We start from the raw sequence: 17,734 nt of genomic DNA, 5'->3' as shown, positions 1-17,734 counted from the left end.
ACCTGTCATTCAGAATAGGATGACATAGCCAAGAGGGTGTGCTTTGCAAACCATGCAGCTGTCTTGAGTACTCCCCAAAATTTAACCTTCTTTTTGCGTCGCAACAGACTGGAATACTTAGCTCAGAAAACTCTCTCTTGGTGTATTGGAGATAACCTAGCCCACCAAGAGTCATCTGGACTCGGAAAGAAGGTATGACTTAAGGAAAGGTTGCGGGGGGTGGGGGTTCACTTCTTTAATAGCTCAGAGATGGTGAGAAAGTGAAGGATGGTGGGAGAGGCTGAAAAATAAAGAACTCAGATGAGGGCTCACATTTTCTTACTTTGGGCCTTTGTTGCTTCAGACAAGTGAAGTTAGCACACAGAGAAAAGAACTATTGCTCTGCTCCCCATTTACGACTCCAGAATGAAATCTCTTAGGCTACCTCGCACTGGCTGCCTCCTCCTCCTCACCTGGGACATGGCCCAGGAACGCCGCAATACAGTATGGTCAAGTAGAGCAAGGCTTTCTCTGAGGTTGATCCTTTCTCTTTCCCTTCCTTCACTCCCTTACTTCTTTCTCCCTCTCTTTCTTTTTAAGTTCACTGTTAGTGATGTATCTAATTGACATATAAAACTGTAAGATAGTTAAGGTGTACACTGTGGTGATTTGATATACATATACATTGTGAAGGGACCCCATCCATTTAGTTACTTAACATTTTTAGTTCTTCTCTTAAGCAAATTCCAGTTATATACAGTGCTGCCAACTATAGTCACCATGTTTTCCATCAGCCCTTCAGACTTTATTCATCTTTATAGCTAAAGTTTGAACCTTTTTACTATTTCCTCTTCCTCTTGAGGTTTTGCTTTCTTAAGGCACTCCTGGTTCCTATATGAAGGACATGGCCTAGAAAGTGCTGGAGAGTCTAGCTGGGGAGCTTGCCAAAGGGAGTCGACTGGGGTGGAGGTAAGAGGGCTCTGCCCTGAGTGGTTACAGAGCAACCAGCCAGAATGGTCTTCCATTCTGGGGGAAGGAAGAAGCCCAGAGGGATGGGAAAGCCCAGAGGGCTCTAAGCTCAGTGAGACCAGATCATGAGTCCTTGCACTGATGGCTGAATTCAACTGTGAATGCTAACAGGCCAAGCACTATCTCAGTGCAGGTAAGGACATGTCTCTGGAGACCAGAGGCGGCAAGAAGACGTTTCATCCAAGTACCATGACTTTATTCCACCTCATGAGGTTGCAGAAGCCACTGTTCCCCGAACTTTAATGTGCATATAAAGCCCTGGGGATCTTGTGAAAATGCAGATTCTGATTCCGTAGATCTGGGGTGGGGCCTGAGAATCTGCATCTCTGATGAGATCTTTAGGTCATACCCATTCTCCTGACACATAGAGGAGTAAGAACACAAGCCACACCTCTTACCCGGGACATCTGGACATCATCTTTGGGAAAGAAGCAGAAAGATGGGGGAGGCTCCCTGAAAGTCTGGGCCACTATGGGGACCCCACGAAGGCAAAGTCCAAAGAAGTATGTTAGAAAAATTGGGGACCAAGCAAGAAAACAAAAGGAAGGCAGGTACTTAGATCTGGCAAACAGCACTAGCCCTACATGTACTAAAGAAGCCTACTCAAGAAATAGGTTGACATTTTAGAACGACAACACCTGGTACTGTCAGGCTGTTCAAAAAGGAACAGGAGACGGAGAATGGGCGACAATGAACAGCAGGCTCCACTGCCGCAGAAGAACATGTGGCAGAATGAAGTATTTCTGCTGCCAGCGAAGTGACAGAAGTCACTTCAGGCCAGGCAAGTCCAAAGTCTGAGAGGAAGGGCAGGGTTTTGAGAAGGAGCCCTGGTTGGGGTCTTGGTCCTCACTAGGTCCCCGGGGCCACTGGCTTCAGGAGCCTCCATGGCACCCCCAGTCAGCTATCTGCAAGGATGACCCTCCAAGGGAACGCAACACAAGAGACGCAGGTGAAAGCTTCCCTGGGAGGCGGAGGCCCAGCAAAGAGAGGCGGCAGTGGCAGTAGCAGCCAGCAAGGAACAGGTTTAAAAAAAAAAAACAAAACAAAACCCTCGGGGTCTTGTTGGTAATGGAAAAGGACAGACAGGAGATCAGGAGCAGGGACCCTGGAGAAGCAGGGCTCTGAACTGAGCTGTGGACTTGTCAGCTGCAAAATGTGGGCCGCACTGCTCCTGGGCAAGCGGAGGCAATGACATGAACTGAGCGTGTAATTAGGGAGTCAGCTCCAGTCGGCAAGAGAGGCTGACTATGGGATTTTTTTCCCCCCAAAATCCACCATTCACAACAGAGGGCAGAGGGAGGACTTCTCTGCACTGTAAGTAGAGGAGGTCAGTGCCAAGTCCCATCTTCCCACAAATTACTATTTTAGCACTTCTAACTGTAATCATTTCAATTACGTTTTTGTTCCTGGTGGGATTGCTGGTCACTGGCATTATCACTCGTTTTCTTCATCTTTGAAGAAGCTTAAAGAAACACAAGAAAATATTTTTAAAATCATGGAAATGAGAGGCGCCTGGGTGGCGCAGTGGATTGAGCCTCTGTCTTCAGCTCTGGTCATGAGCTCAGGGGCCTTTGCTCAGCGGGGAGCCCGCTCCCCCCGCCCCCGCCCCGCCTGCCTCTCTGCCTACTTGTGATCTCTCCTTCTGTCAAATAAATAAAATCTTTTAAAAAATTTTGTAAAAAGTTGTGGAAATGACAAAGTTATCCAAGATAGATTCTCTTTATTCTTTCGGGCTGGATAGGAGGAGAGCCATAGGCTAATCTACGGATGGAGCTGTAGGGAGGCACTGGAGGGGGCGAGTAGTGGGTCGGTTCTCAGTGGGAGGCACTTGTGTCCCCTAGGGGAGCATTAGGAAAGGTCTGGAGACATGGTGATTGTTACAGATGTGGTGAGGGAGGGTTACTCCCGGCATCTCGTGGGCACAGGCCAGGGACGTTGGCGAACATTCCACAAGGCAAAGGACGGCCCCCACAACAGCACCATCCAGCCCAAGATGTCAGTAGTGGCAAGGCTGAGAAACCCGAGGAGAGATGCGATGGGGAGGCAGGGCCAATTGCTTTTACAGTATTATCTTGTGGAATTAAAGCTATACTCAGGGAAACAGAGTTGTCTTCTGGGAGAAGGGAAAAACCATCCCTCCAGCCCGCCCAATGAGAACATGGCCTTTTCTCTGTGTTGGGGGCCTGGGAGGGGGCGGGCACAGCAGTGCAGTAACCATGCTGGGGGCCCCAGGAGAGTGCTCGCCGGCTTCCTTGGCTCTGCCTCTGAGCTCAGTCAGAGGCAACAAGGCGTGTGGTGTGGACCTCAGCTGGGAAGGAGGTGACCTAAGTTCCCGTTTCTCATCATTGAGATAGACAAACGGATTCCAAACTCTGTGTGGTGATTGGATTTCTGCTAGAGTTTTAAGATGTGCACCCGTGGGGCACCTGGGTGGTTCAGTCAGTTAGGGGTTCTGCCTTCAGCTCAAGGCATGATCCCGCAGTGCTGGGGTGGAGCCCTGGCGAGCGGGGCTCCTGCTTCTTCCTCTCCCTCTGGCCTTCCCCCAGCTTGCCTGCAGGCATGCCCTTGTGCGAGCGTGCGCGCGCGCGTGTGCGCTCTCGCGCTCTCTCTCTCTCTCTCTTGCAAATAAATAAATAAAATCCTAAAAAAAAAAAGGTGTGCATCCCTATTTCGTATGTGAAAGAGCTCTCTCCATTCGGTCACCTCCATGATACTGTGAATATGATTTCGTTTTTACATTTTCATCTTTTCTACATTTTCCTTTTTAAAAACCATTTGAGGTGGCCACTTTTTAAGATGCTTACCTGAAACTTTTTTCCTACCTAAAGTAGCAGTTAACAGTTAAAGACGAAGCAATACAGCCACTCAAGTTATTTTTTTAAATTTATAACGTGTTAGTCACCATAAAATATATCATGAGCTTTTGATGCAGCGTTCCAAGATTCACTGTTTATGAAATGATTTTTTTTTAATCCCAGAGGCAGAGGTTACAGCCTTATCATTTCACTGACCTGTATTATGACCTTTTCTTACTGACTCCCCTTTCCTAAACTTTCATTCTTTTCTTCCTTTCATATTGTCTGTTCTTACCGGCTGGTCCTTTAAAAACTTTCTCTTGCACACGTTTTCTCTCTCATTAAAAAAAAAAAAAAGCCCTTTATATAGGGGCGCCTGGGTGGCTCAGTGGGTTAAGCAGCTGATTTTGGCTCAGGTCATGAGCTCAGGGTCCTGAGATGGAGCCCTGAGTCTGGATCAGCGCTGAGCGGGCAGCCTGCTTCTCCCCCAAATTCTGCCCCTTTCCCCCCATCCTGCCCCCTCATGCTCTGTCTTTTTCTCTCAAATAAGTGAAAAGTAAATAAATAAAATATTTTAAAAAGCCCTTTATTTTCTCTACTCCTTTTAAAACTTTTCTCTCTACCCCATCCCAACCCTGCTCTATCCTCTCCCACTTATCCGACCCATGCACTCTTCTGCTGTCAGTGTTCGCTGGCCCACTTTTAAAAAGTTTTCCATTTCCTTCCCCTTCTAACTCTCTCTTGTAGGTACTCTTAACTGGTTTCTCCTCCTTCAAATCATAGGCCTATCTATCTAGGTATCTCTATTTCTACCCATGTCTGCCTGTCATCTACCCACATTTACCTTCCGAGATATCCATGCAGCTTTATTATATTGTATCTTTTATTGACTTTCGTTTTCTTATTGCAGTAGAGTAGACACACGCTTGACTTCTACGTGGTGAATCCAGCCCTCCGCCACCACCATACACACTTGCCCTTGCTGGACTTACCAGCCCCTCGCTCTCTCTCTCCCCCACGGTCTCCCTCTCTCTATTCAACAATTTCCTCTGTGGATTCATTGCTCACACAGTGGCCTTCCCCCCCACTCCTGCTCTTCCTTCCTTTCATGCTCTCTCCCCACCCCTCACCCCTCCATGCCTCCAGCCCCCATTTCTCCCTCCCTCCTCCTCCCATTCTCTCTTCACTCTCTTTGTCCACATCTTTTTCCTTTCCTTCTCTCTGCTCTTTCTCTCATTCTGCCTCTTCCACATATTCTCCTGTAGTGGCCTCCACCTCCGCTCATCTCTCTGGCTACCCCGACCCCAGCCCCACCGTCCAGCTGTCATCCCTCCGTCTGGATTTCAGTTTACGCGACTTTTTTTTTTTTAATTTTTTATTTTTTTATAAACATATATTTTTATCCCCAGGGGTACAGGTATTCACAGACTCGACTCTTGTTAGATCACTTTCTCCTTCCTCTGCACTTCATGGTCTCACTTAGCTCCTCCTTTTCAACTCCTCTGTGTCCCACTCTAATATCTGTTCTTTTTATTTTGCTACTTTCCTAGGCTCACCCCAGTTTCGAATTCTTCTCTTTCTTGCCTTCTTCTTTCCCTCTTTCCCCTCCCCTCCCTTCTAGCTCTCTACCCCCACCGCCCGGGGCCGGGTCCACGGCTCCTTCCTGCTCCTTTCACTCTCCTCCTCTGTATTGCCTTGTGGCTTCCGGTGAACCTGAACTTCTGCCTCCCCTCGTCCCTGCTTCCCTCCCAGCTCATCCCTACGTCTCGCCGTCCCTCTCTCCTCGCCGCCTCCCTCCCTCCCTTTCTTCTCTTTCCTGCTTCTCTCCTCCCTCCTTCATAGACTCCTTTACAACGGTTCCGCTCTGACATTTCCCCCTCGCTCTCTCTCCTGTCACCTCTTAATACTGTCTTTTGTACGAGACCCTCCTCAGAAAACCCTGTCTACCGCTCTCCGTGCTTCCCATCCATCCCTTCACCCTTATTTTTTTTTAAGTTTTGTTTTTATGTATTTGACAGAGAAAGTGGCAGGGGGAGCGGCAGGCAGAGGAAGAGGGACAGGCAGGCCCCCTGCTAAGGAGGGAGCCCAATACAGGGCTTGATCCCAGGACCCCAGGACCCCAGGATCATGCCCCAAGCCAAAGGCAGATGCTTAATAACTGAGCCACCCAGACCCCCTCACCCTTATTATTCTTATTTTTTATCCGACTTCCCTTTAGATCTTTCTACCCCCCGATTCCTCCCTTCCTCGCCCTTCCGTCCCTTTCTTCTGGATACTTCATTTTTCTTAGTCCCTTTGTTTCATTGTCTCTTTTTCTTTCCTTTCTTTCCCTGGCTGCATGCCAGCCTTGCTTCTTTCCTCCCTTCCCTCCCCCTCCGGCTTGATCCGTTATCCTTCCTTTGCTCCGATTTCCCTCCTTCGGACCTTCCCCCGCTCCCCGCTCGCCCGTCACGGCTCCTTCCTGCAGTTTCTCCTCCTTCCTTTCCTCCTGTCCTTCTTTCACTCTTCTTGCTCGTCCTCTTTGTAAACGGCCCCCTTTCCCCTCTCATTCTTGATGCATCTTTGGACCTGTCTTCACTGCTGCTTTCCCCTATTTAAAAGTCAGTTTTTTGGGGGGCACCTGGGTGGCTCAGTGGGTTAAGCACCTGCCTTCGGATTGAGCCCCACAGCGGGCTGCCTGCGGAGTGGCGAGTCTGCTTCTCCGTCTCCCTTGCCCCTCCCCGGGCTCATGAGCCTGTGCTCTCTCTCAAATAAATCAATAAAATCTTTTAAAAAATCAGGTTTTTTTTTTCTACCTGTACACCTGCCTAGCTGGCTATCTATACAGCTCTCAATCATCTTTCTGTCTTTATTTTACTGTCTTTCCTTACTTGCCTTCTAGTTATTTTTTTAAGATTTTATTTCTTTATTTGACAGAGAGAGACAGTGAGAGGGGGAACATGGGAGTGGCGGGGGGGGGGGGGGGGGGGGCGTGGGAGAGGGAGAGGGAGAAGCAGGCTTCCCGCTGGGCATGGAGCCCGATGAGAGGCTCCATCCCAGTATCCTGGGATCACGACCTGAGCAGAAGGCAGATGCTTAAGGACCGAGCCACGCAGGCGCCCCTACTGACTTCTAGTTTCTAAGCCTCTTGCATATCACAGTTGTACTTGATTTTTTACTGCACTTGCCTTACACTCTCACACCCCTCCCCTGGAAGTAACATTTCCCCACTGACTCCTTCTGTATGAACTTGTCTTCCTTTGCTGCTTCTCGCTCCCTCCCTTCCTTTTACTTTTTTTGTAGCTTATTATAACTACTTTCCTTCTCTCTCTCTAATTTTGTGTGTTTTTTGTCCTTACTCCTGGTTTCCCCTATTTGAAATCCTGTCTGTCAGTGGTCTGTCCATCCACCCATTCCTGTTGAGCTGTCTCATCAATTTACTTGTCTTTATTTTACTCTTATTTTTAAGTATTTTTTTTTTAAAAAGATTTTGTTTATTTATTTGACAGACAGAGATCACAAGAGAGAGTCAGGCAGAGAGACAGGCAGAGAGAGAGGCAAGCAGGCTTCCCACTAGTGCAGAGAGCCCAATGTGGGGCTCGATCCTAGGACCCTAGGATCATGACCTGAGCCGAAGGCAGAGGCTTAACCCACTGAGCCACCCAGGGGCCCTAAGTAATTTCTTTTTGTATCTTTCTCTCTCCCTGCTTCCTCAGCTGTACTTAATTTTCACAGCAGCTCCTGCTTTTAAACTCCTGTGTCCTTTACTCTCACATCCTGTTATTTTATTTTGCCAGCTGCCTAGCGTCATCCCTTTCAAATTTCTTTGCTTTCTTTCTCCTTCCCTCCCTCCATTCTGTCCGTCCATCTTCTCCTCCCTTCTTCAGCTGTCATACCCGCTTCCTTGAATGTCTTCCTATTTATCTTTTTTATGCTCCTTTTCCTTCTTAGTGGACAGTACTTTTAAAGTCCAGTCTTTTCTGTGTATGTATATCTGTATCTGTTTTATTTTACTGTATTTATTAACTGATTTCTTCTTTTCAGATCTCAATCTCCCCCCTCCTGTCCATGATTATGTAATTTTCTTACTAGCTTCTTTTCAGCATCCTGTTTCTATCATGTCATATTCTTTGCAATTCTTCTTCCCAGACTCATCCCTTTTATAAACTTCTTTACTTCCTGCCCCTTCCTTCCCTTAATCTAATCCCCTTCCCACTCCCCACATTTTAAAAAATCTCATTATATTCACTACTTTAATTTATTTTTCTGGGTTTTTTTGTCCTGTCTTTACTGCTGGCTTTTCTTTTTAAAAATCAGTTCTATCTACATGTCTGTATATGAATGTATGCATGTAAATATGTATGAATTGACTGATTGATCCATTTGATTTTAATGTATTTTTAAACTGACTTCTTTTTAAAAAGTTTTTAAAGTAAGCTCTATGCCTAACATGGGGCTTGAACTCTTGACCCCAAGATAAAATCACGTGCTCTCCTAGCGGAGCCTGCCAGGTACCCCTAAACTGACTTCTTTTAAAAGTTTAATTAATTAGGGACGCCTGGGTGGCTCAGTTGGTTAAGCAGCTGCCTTCGGCTCAGGTCATGATCCCAGCGTCCTGGGACCGAGTCCCACATCGGGCTCCTTGCTCCGCAGGGAGCCTGCTTCTCCCTCTGACTCTGCCTGCCACTCTGTCTGCCTGTGCTCTCCCTCTCTCTCTCTCTCTCTCTCTCTCTCTGACAAATAAATAAATAAATAAAATCTTTAAAAAAAAAAAATAAAAGTTTAATTAATTAATTTTATTTTACTTTTTCAGCGTTCCAAGGCTCATTGTTTATGGACCACACCCAGTGCTCTATGCAATACGTTCCCTTCTTTTCAGATCTCTCTTTCAAATCCTTTGTTTCTCACTCTCGCAATCTCTGTCTTTGGCTTTGTCCTACTGACATCCTTTTAAACTTTGTTCTCCATCTTCCTTTCACTCTCTTTGTTCATTTACTTCTTCCCTGTATGTCTGTTTCTTCTCCCTTTTCTTTCACTCTTTTTTCTTTGATGGTTTGTTTTTCTTTCCCCTTTGTCTAGTCTGTCTCTAATCTCTTTGTCTTTGTTTTCCTCTCACCCCACTCATCCAGAGAGAGCGAGAGAGAGAGAGAGAGAGAGAGAGAGAGAGAGAGAGAGATCGTTTTATTACTGGTTTCTTCTGTTCAGTTTTTTCTTTTTCTCTCTTACTCATTCTTTCCCTCTTCTTTTCTTCATTTCATTCTTTTTTTATGTACCTTATTTTCTTACTGCCTTCTCCTTTTTAATGTTTTTTATCTTATTTTTTGTATCTATCTCTGTTTCATACTTGGTATATTTTAAATGACTCTTCTTTTTTGTCTCCTTTAAAAAACCTTTTTCCCCCCTCTCTTTCTCTTGCTAGCTTGCTCTCTTTCTGTTTTGTATAATTTTTTTCTTATTAGTCCTCAGTTAAAATTTTTTCTTTTTAAAAATATTTTCCTTTGTCTCCCTCTGTTTCAGTCTATTTTTTGGTAATGTTTTTCTCTTACTCTCTGTTTGTCTCTCCCTTTATATACATTTTTCTCCCTCTCTGTCATCTTTTTTTTTTAAAAGATTCATTTATTCATTTGACAGAGATCATAAGCAGGCAGAAAGGCAGGCAGAGAGAGAGGGGAAAGCAGGCTCCCCGCTGAACAGAGAGCCTGATGCAGGGCTCGATCCCAGGACCCCGGGATCATGACCCGAGCAGAAGGCAGAGGCTTTAACCCACTGAGCTACCAAAATGCCCCTGTCATCTTTTTTTTTTTAATTGTCCCCTCTTACTGGCTCCCTTTTCATTAATTAATTTTTTAGAGAGAGACCACGCATGAGGGCGAGTGGGGAGTGGGGCAGAGAGGGAGAGGAAGAGAATGAGAATGCTAAGCGCACTCCATGCCCAGCACGACCCCGACACAGGGCTCAGTCTCGTGACTCTGAGACTGACGGTGACCTGAGCTGAAATCAAGAGTCAGATGCTTCACCTGTTCACTGCACTGAGCCACCCAGGTACCCCCGGCTCCTTTTCAAATCTGTGGTACAGGCGGTGTTGCCTACTGAGCCACTTTACAGAAGTGTTGAATTTATTGTAACGTGTGTAACATTGTGTGTGTACCTTCTCTACAACTTGAGCTGTAGCTAGGACGTGGCTGGCATAGTGCTTGGCACAGGTAGCGTGAACAAGGATTTCCCTTTCTAAGGGTCTTCTGACCTCACTGCATAAACACACCGAGATTTTTGTTTTTGTTTTGTTTTTACAAAGCCACCAATGTTTAGTACATAGATATGCATCCTCTACTTAGATACCTTATCATTTATTGTCTCTCACCTTCCCTTTCATCCTGTCCTTTGTTTTCAAATACATTTTCTTCTGGTCTGTCTCTCTTCATGTCATCTCTCTGCATTTTTTGTAAATGATAAGCAATTTTTTTCTCTAGAAGTGCTTGTTTCTAAAATATTAAAAATATATATTTAACATTTAAAAAGTTAATAGCAGTTTGCCACTGGAAATGCAAACCAGATATTTCAAATATGATGGCTACTTGAAGGGCACCCTCATTCCTATTTTGAGATTTCTGAAGTCACAATGAGTACAAAACTAGGAAGATAGTAAGGGATAAGTTTCATTTTGCTGTTCAGCATGAAGAAGAATAAATTGTAACAACTAGACCCAATTTAAGTCATTGTGCCCTTTCTGGAGACTGGTCCCATTTCAGAGCAGTCCTTGAAGCCCAGGTTCAGACCAAACTGGGTTTCTCCATCAATAGCTGTCCTCGTGAGTTTAGGCCACTTTTGATAATTCACACTTTAAAATATCAAAATTGGCAAAAGCTTTCCCTCAAATAGCCCAAGTTATCAGTAAAAGCTCACTTTACCTTCCGGTGAGCTTCCTCCCTGACTTTTTGACGTTGTTCCTCAACTTTTGCTTCCCTTTTTACTTCGTCTCCAATCTTTGTCAGAAGTAACATTTCTTTTGTCTTCCATTCCTAAGGAGCACAATGTTATGTCAGTTCGGTGGGGTTTTGTTTCTTTATCTTTTTTTTTTTTTTTTTTTTTTTTTTTTGTATTTTGTCAATAAGCAAACTAGATCAAGTCAAGGGCCTTACAAAAACTGGGAAAATCTTATGTTGGCTTTAGAATGGGCTTCTCTTACTGCTTTTTAATTGGGAATATGTTGGTGGATGCAATAGAATGGCAAAAGGAAGGAAATTATTTTGCTATTGGAAACTTACGTCAAGTATAAGCCTGGCTTCAAAGATGGATCTAAGAAGATGTTGACAAGAGGGTTTTCTCTTATTGCCTAAGGGGCATATCATACGTAATCTGTTGCCTTTAAATATATTTTGGTAGAGAAGATCAATAAATAGGCTTGTCTGCATTTTGAGGGAATACAGCCATGATTATTTTTCACTAGGGTGAATTTCTAAAACTTTAAGAGTAGATGAGGTATTACTATAAATGCAATACAATTTGTGGTATCAATCTCACTATGTTAAGTAAAAGCTTGTCTATTATAGTAACGATAAAAGATTAATAGTGGTTTATTCTTTAAATTATTATTATTTTTAATAGTGGCTTAATTTTTAGACCTAAAATAGCTTCAGGTCATTTGGTGGCAGTGCTAAAAATGTTTATCAATGCAGCAACCATATGTAGTTTCCCCTTCAATGTTTAGAATTTGGTTTTCCTCACCTCTTCAATTTGTCTACGGAGACGAAGCTTTCTTCTAACGTGGTCCTGATGTCGGTGTTGTTCTTCCTTCATCCTGAGTATGCTCTGCTTTCCTGCCGTGTGCTCCGCCTTGCCTAATTCCCTACTAATCATATCTAAGTATCTAAAGAAAAGTGCAAATAGAAGTGAAGGTAAATTGAGTATTTCCCCTATTATGGTATTATCAGTTTTGATATTCTCAAACTACCTTCTGGGTTGCTTTTTAGTTCCTGAATATAGAAAATGTAGAGTTTTTCAGGGACCTTGAAGCTAACTGATCCACCGGCTCACCATACTGTGCTGAATTTACCAGACCCTGTTATACAGGTCAGTTATCGTGGTTGGGACAATGGCAAAATGTGGAACAGAGTGATTATAAGCATTTTACATAGAGATTACGTACAGCCCTGTAGTTTTGGGAACATGAATTTGCAAAGACAGCTGAAACCAACTAAAACTGAGTTCAAAGCACAAGTCGATTTGAATTTCCTTTAAAAATAAGTGGGTACTGGCTTCTCTGTAATTCCCAAGTTCCTGAATGACCTTCCATGTACAGAGAGGTCTGCGGACTCCCCGTCTGGGACCTTGGTGGATCAGCATGTATTGTGGCATATCATGTGACACGAACCCATGGACTTCAAGAGGCAGGGGAAGGGGAACTGGCCCTCGTCCCTGATAAAGGAGAAAGAGAACGAACTACAGCTCATCTCTGCCTCTTGCGGCAAGGGCTTGGCCACTAAATAGTAACACTGAATGTGTGTGGGTGGTAGCTAAATGAACATACATAATTGATTGGGGAACAACACCTGTTTGTATCAGCATCAGATAAAGTTATAGGAACTCTCCGTTTCTGACCCTGCAGCAACTTCCTTCAACTTCATTTTGAAACGCACTTAACACACCTTCTCTCTCTCTGCTACTATGGATGTGGGTTTCCTAAGCTCATGGATCTGGACTTTGGATTTCTTCAAATTCAGTTTGGCTTACCTCTGGGGCTTCTAGTAAGTCCAGTTTCTCCAGTAGAAACTCTCCCCCCAAGCCTTGGTTCCAGGGCGCTCCCAATCCCGTTACCTCTTAATCTCCTTTCCTTTCTCTCCACATTGAAATTATAGGGGCCTCAATAGTGTCTCATCCTTTGTTGGGTCCTGATTTCAATTCCTTCTAGTACTCTTATAGCTTTCTGGGGTCTATAACATGTCCATGAAGTATGTATTCACTTCAGTCATACCTGTGCCTTATTATCAGCTCTTGGTCTGGAGATGCTTGTGTATCTTCCTGTAACAGCCATTCTTGGAACTGTTCGTTTCCACTATTTTCATAGGCTCTTCTGGTTTCATACAATTTATTTACTTGTTTTTCAATCATTTTCTGAGAGAGAAAAAGAATCAAAGTCTTTATACTGGTTAGAAATAAACCTGTCCTTTGATAGGCCCTCTTAAGTGTAGGGCTTGGGAAACCTTCTGTACTTTACAAATGGTTAATTCTTTTAACCTGCATTTAAGTCTAGTGTGGCTCCATTCCAGGTAAGTGAAAATTCTCTCTGTAAATTAAAGGCGAAGGTCTAAATCGCTAGGGATCTTATTTGATTTGTTATCTTCATAATTCTAGGTCAGGTAATTATAAGTAAATATCCTGCAGAGAACCAAACCTTTCTTCCAAACCCTACATAAAAACTATCTTACAGACCCCAAATAAAACAAATTTAAGTATTAACTTACTTGTTCTCTTACATAGTTTCTTTCAAAGTCTAATTTTAAAGTGGTCAGATACTGCCTGTACTTATTCAATTCTTTCAAGGTACATATGACCTATAAAGGCAAAACCAAAAACCAAAGATATAAATAAAAAGTTGCAACAATCATCTTTCCAGAGAAGAGTGACATAGGAATATTCATTTTAGTAACAATTTTAGGACCAAGGGTAATAGCACAGTTTGGTAGCAATTTAGAAAGCAGTATCTAAAATTGTTGTATCACCAGGAAATTTCTATCTAAATAGTATTATTTCAATAATATGGTTCATATCATAATCAGAAATTTACAATTCTCAATGTATTTGTTATTAAAACACCAGTATAATAATGCCATTTAACACCCCTCTAATTTATTTCATCATGCTGTTTTCTGCTAGGTTTCCATTTTGTCTCTAGGCTTCTCAAGAAGTATAGGAAATATTCCCTGAGAGGTATACTGTGCTCTTATTACTTTTAAAGCTAGAGGAAAGTCACTACACTACAGCAGGGAGAAAATACCTAAATAAAAACATCTGTATGTATGTCTTTACATACTTGAATAATTTGGTGCTTATCTTTTGCTGTTTTCAAAGAAAAAAAGGTCAAGAAGGCACAAGTAGTCTTATTTAGAAATCCAAATATGAGTAATTAATTGAGTTTTCTAATAAATATTCTTTATTGTTTAACCAAAGCTGATACAGGCTCCTAGTGAAGTACAGAGCTGAGGGTCTATCAAGTCCCTAGGTTTCTACTGGTTAACAGGAAGGAGGCTTCAACCTACTTTATTATTGCTGGTGATGTAACCGCCCTTCTTTAATCTCCTTAGAATATCCTTTCGCTTATGGTATGCTTTTAAATGGGGATCATGCAGGCTTTTATAGCTGGTTTCCAAAAGTCGGCAGTAAGGATCACTCAGGTTAAAGTCATAAGAAGGGTGATAAAGCTGCAAACATACGGATTCAAAAGTATTACATGTGTAAAACGAGTGAAATTGCACTTTTAAACCTCAAGTTGTTGAAATGACTAGGTTGGTCAGTGAAAATGAAACATGCAAGCAGAACCTGAAGAGAGGGGATCCGGAAAATTAATTGATTTAGGTAAAGCTAACTGCCTTTCTCTTCCCCTCTCCTCTACAGAGCTGTCTTTAGGCTGGTGGTGGTAGCCTCAACCTCTGTCTAATTCATGAACACTGAGGTGTGGCCTTAAGAGTCCTGAAAGGCAGGTGGAATGCTTTATATATGGGCAGGGGGAAAAGACGAGAGAGGCAGGATAGGGTTCTAGCTTTCTTCTTCCATTTAGAAGCTTCCTTTTAAAATTTCTGACTGCTTGACTGATGGCAGCCTCTTGTCTTTCCTAACGAACCTGTATCAGGAAACTGGATTCCCTCAGTACCAATGTTTCCTTAAAAAGGCAGAGAAAGACATCCTTATGGGCAATGATTTAATTCACAGTGAGACTAGACAGGAAGCCCCTATCTTTCCTAGAAGAGAAGTGATCAAAAGTGATGGCAGCTGAAACACTGCTGCAATCAGCGGACTGATAATTGCTTCTTCTTTTAGATGTTGACTTTTGTTGGTAACAGATGTGTTGACTAACCCTGGGCTACTGTCCTATCAAGAAAGAGACAAATCTGTTTGTTGAGCCCAGGTTAAGCTTTCTATCGTCAATTACAATAATTGATTTCCCTGATCTGAAGAGTCTATTATTTCATCACTATATGCCAGTGGGAGGTCACGAGGGAGACTTTTAAAAGTATGTAAATTGTTCTCTTCACTTAACATGCTTTCTTTTCTTGAGAGCACAATGTCTAAGTTAATTGGCAAAGTATTTACTATTAGCATTCAATAAAAACAATTTTAGGAGTTTGTGAACAGGTGCTACCTAAGTATAGTATACTAATAAGCAAATTAATTTATAAATACATTATCTGAGAATAAGTTTGGTATCAGAATGTCATATAGGATCACTTGTCAGGTTTGGATTAATGCATAGCTAAAGAAAGGTAGGTAACATTGTTACCATTTTAATTTGACAGAAAAAAAGACAAATACCATCATTTTGCTTCTATCTGCATTCAGAACACATGAGGGACCTTTAAATTCCCTGTTTCTGTAGTGATCTGCTAAAGTAGTCTGCAGTTCAGGAAGCAGCAAGGTCCAGTAATGGAGTGTGGCCTAAGAGTCAGAAGACAGTGGTTCTGGTCTGAACTCTGCTATTACCTACCTGTGACATTAGATAAATCCTAGCTTCACCTTACAAGGTGGTCATTAGGGTAAAATGAGTTAAAAAAACAAAGAAACAAACAACTAAAGGTGTAAAATATTAACTCTTACTTTCTTGAGGAGATCCTGCTAAAAGACAAAGATTCCACAAAGTTAGTGTTCAGGGTAGCTGAATGTAGTGCCTGATCATGATCAAATGCATATATTTTGGGGTAATCAATATAATAAAGTACAGAGATAATCAGTATAATTCAGTATAGAAAAATCTGGAAATAAGGAGTAGTTAACAAGTGTACAACAGGAACAGAATAGAAATATAGCAAATAGAAGATGTTTGAGGAAAAAAACCCCAACAGATTGGGCTACAGTTACAAAGTAGGAAGCAGTGTTATTACTAGTAGTGAAATAGGTTTTGAATATGTTTCAGGAAAGCTAACTTGCGGGAATGTGACTCAGTCAATTTCTGTGAGGTTGGCATTTATTTAGTAGAACACTATGTTTTCAAAAGAGAAACTCTATTATAGTTTTCCAGCAATAAAACCTAAAAAAGTCATATATATCAAACAATTATCAGAAATACCAAGAAGCCCCTATTCATCCTTGATGCTGTGCTAGACAGTGCAAGAGTAAGGAAATTAGAATTATTTCTGTAGAATCTTTTGCTATTGTGATCAAAACACATTCTCAACTAGAAAGTTCTGAACCTCCTTCAGGCTTGGCCTAAATTCTGGACAGAGCACAGGGTGTTAGGCAGAGGACTTAAAATGTGTAACAATATGAGTGCAGCACACTGTACCACTAACAGTGCTGATTCAGTGCTGAGTAAGATAGTGCAGACCAACGGCATGTAAATTCTATGGAAAGATGAGAGAGTTGGGTGTTGTAACACTTGGGAAAGGCTTTGTATAGTAGCTCTTAAAGGGTGGCTCAGACTGAAGGTCAGAAAGGAGAGAAGAGTGCCTACCAGGTTGTGGGAGCCTGGTGGACAAAGGCACTGATGTAAGAATTAGCAACGTAAGTGTAGGTAGGCAGAGAAGACCCGGCTCAATCTTTGGGAACTGAAGCTCTGGGCTGGAGATAAGGCTGAACTGGATGGCTGAGGCAGATCATGGGGGTCTTCCATCATTGAAGTGAAGCTCAGGCACTAATCACTTCAATTCATTTAACTTAACTGGGTGTGTTAAGTGGAAGTTGACTCAAAGCGAAATCATAGCAGTGTTTCAAGTTTAATAGCGAGCTATTGAAAAGGGTAAAGAAAATCACTTAAGCACTATTAAAACTCAGTTTACCTTTTCATTTATATTTGTAGTATAGAATATATTGTTGCTTCCTGGGATAATAGGCAGCTTGACCCCAAGAGGGAGATCCAATAGATTAGCTGCTCCGACCTCTGGAATGTCTTTTTTGCGCGAGCCCTGTCAGGTACAGTGAGAAGGTCTGGCTATTTTTAAGAACTGTTCTTTTAGTTTACACCAATCTACTCACATTAAAATGGGCTAATACCTCCAAGGACACCAAAGAATTGCACACTCAGGATTGAAAGAGCCCGCCCTGCTGACAACCCGGAAGGGCTCCCAGCTTCCCCCGGTTACCAGCCAATCTCTTGGCCGCGGCCGCTCTCGCTACTGGCTGCCGGCCCTGGGAGTCTGAAGCGGAGTGGTCAAGCACCTGCCCCTTTCCCCCACACCTCGCTCTGCTAAGGTCTCCGCCCCTTCCGTCCGCCCGCCTTCCCGAGATCCCGCCCAGGAGCCAGGAGGAGGGTGACTACCGATTCGCCGCCACTCGCGGTGTCGCAGTGCTCTCTGGCGCGTGTTAGGCTGCTGGCCGCCGCCTTAGTGGCAGCGGCTTCAGCAGCCTTGTAGCAGTTGCTGAGGTACAGATCCATGGCCGTCGGTCAGCCCCCAGGGTGCCGGGAGCTGCGGCTGCAAGCCGTCTTCGTTTCTCTTCTTAACTCACACCTTTCCGGCTCTACGCTCTGATCAAGTTTGAGCAGCCCAGAAGGTGGTCGCCAGGGTAACGCGTCCCCTAAGCCACGCCCCCCACTGTGCGGTGCTCGGTCCTGGCGGTCTTACGTCCTCAACGCGCAGAGGCCTCTGGGAGGAGAAAGGGATGGCGGACTACTGGCCGCTGGAGCTGCGCCCCACCCACCTTTGGCGCATGCGCAGTTCTAAGAGCCTCAGAGTTTGGGGAAGGTCCAAACGTGTGGTGCGAGAGCGCGCGGTGGAGATTAGGTTTCTTTCTGAGAGCAACACCCC

General features: G+C 43.6%; 1 protein-coding gene across 1 annotated transcript in view; it reads right to left on the bottom strand.

Annotated features, from left to right (window-relative positions):
- Positions 1-17,533, bottom strand: part of LOC132006990 (fibrous sheath-interacting protein 2-like) — a 52,402-nt gene extending 34,869 nt beyond the window's left edge. Inside the window, exons 1-9 of the mRNA XM_059385171.1 lie at positions 17,248-17,533; positions 16,769-16,894; positions 14,039-14,200; positions 13,244-13,333; positions 12,754-12,893; positions 11,508-11,649; positions 10,691-10,801; positions 10,144-10,264; positions 2,405-2,470 (exon numbers count right to left, since the gene is read on the bottom strand). Of these exons, the coding sequence (XP_059241154.1) occupies positions 2,405-2,470; positions 10,144-10,264; positions 10,691-10,801; positions 11,508-11,649; positions 12,754-12,893; positions 13,244-13,333; positions 14,039-14,200; positions 16,769-16,894; positions 17,248-17,364 (1,075 nt within the window). The 5' untranslated portion in view covers positions 17,365-17,533. The remainder of the gene's footprint in view (positions 1-2,404; positions 2,471-10,143; positions 10,265-10,690; positions 10,802-11,507; positions 11,650-12,753; positions 12,894-13,243; positions 13,334-14,038; positions 14,201-16,768; positions 16,895-17,247) is intronic.
- Between the last annotated feature and the right edge of the window lie 201 nt (positions 17,534-17,734).

This window comes from Mustela nigripes, chromosome X (genome assembly GCF_022355385.1).
Source record: "Mustela nigripes isolate SB6536 chromosome X, MUSNIG.SB6536, whole genome shotgun sequence".
NCBI lineage: Eukaryota > Metazoa > Chordata > Mammalia > Carnivora > Mustelidae > Mustela > Mustela nigripes.
Note: the sequence above shows the minus strand (reverse complement) of the source record. Positions and strands in the feature narration are given on the sequence as shown.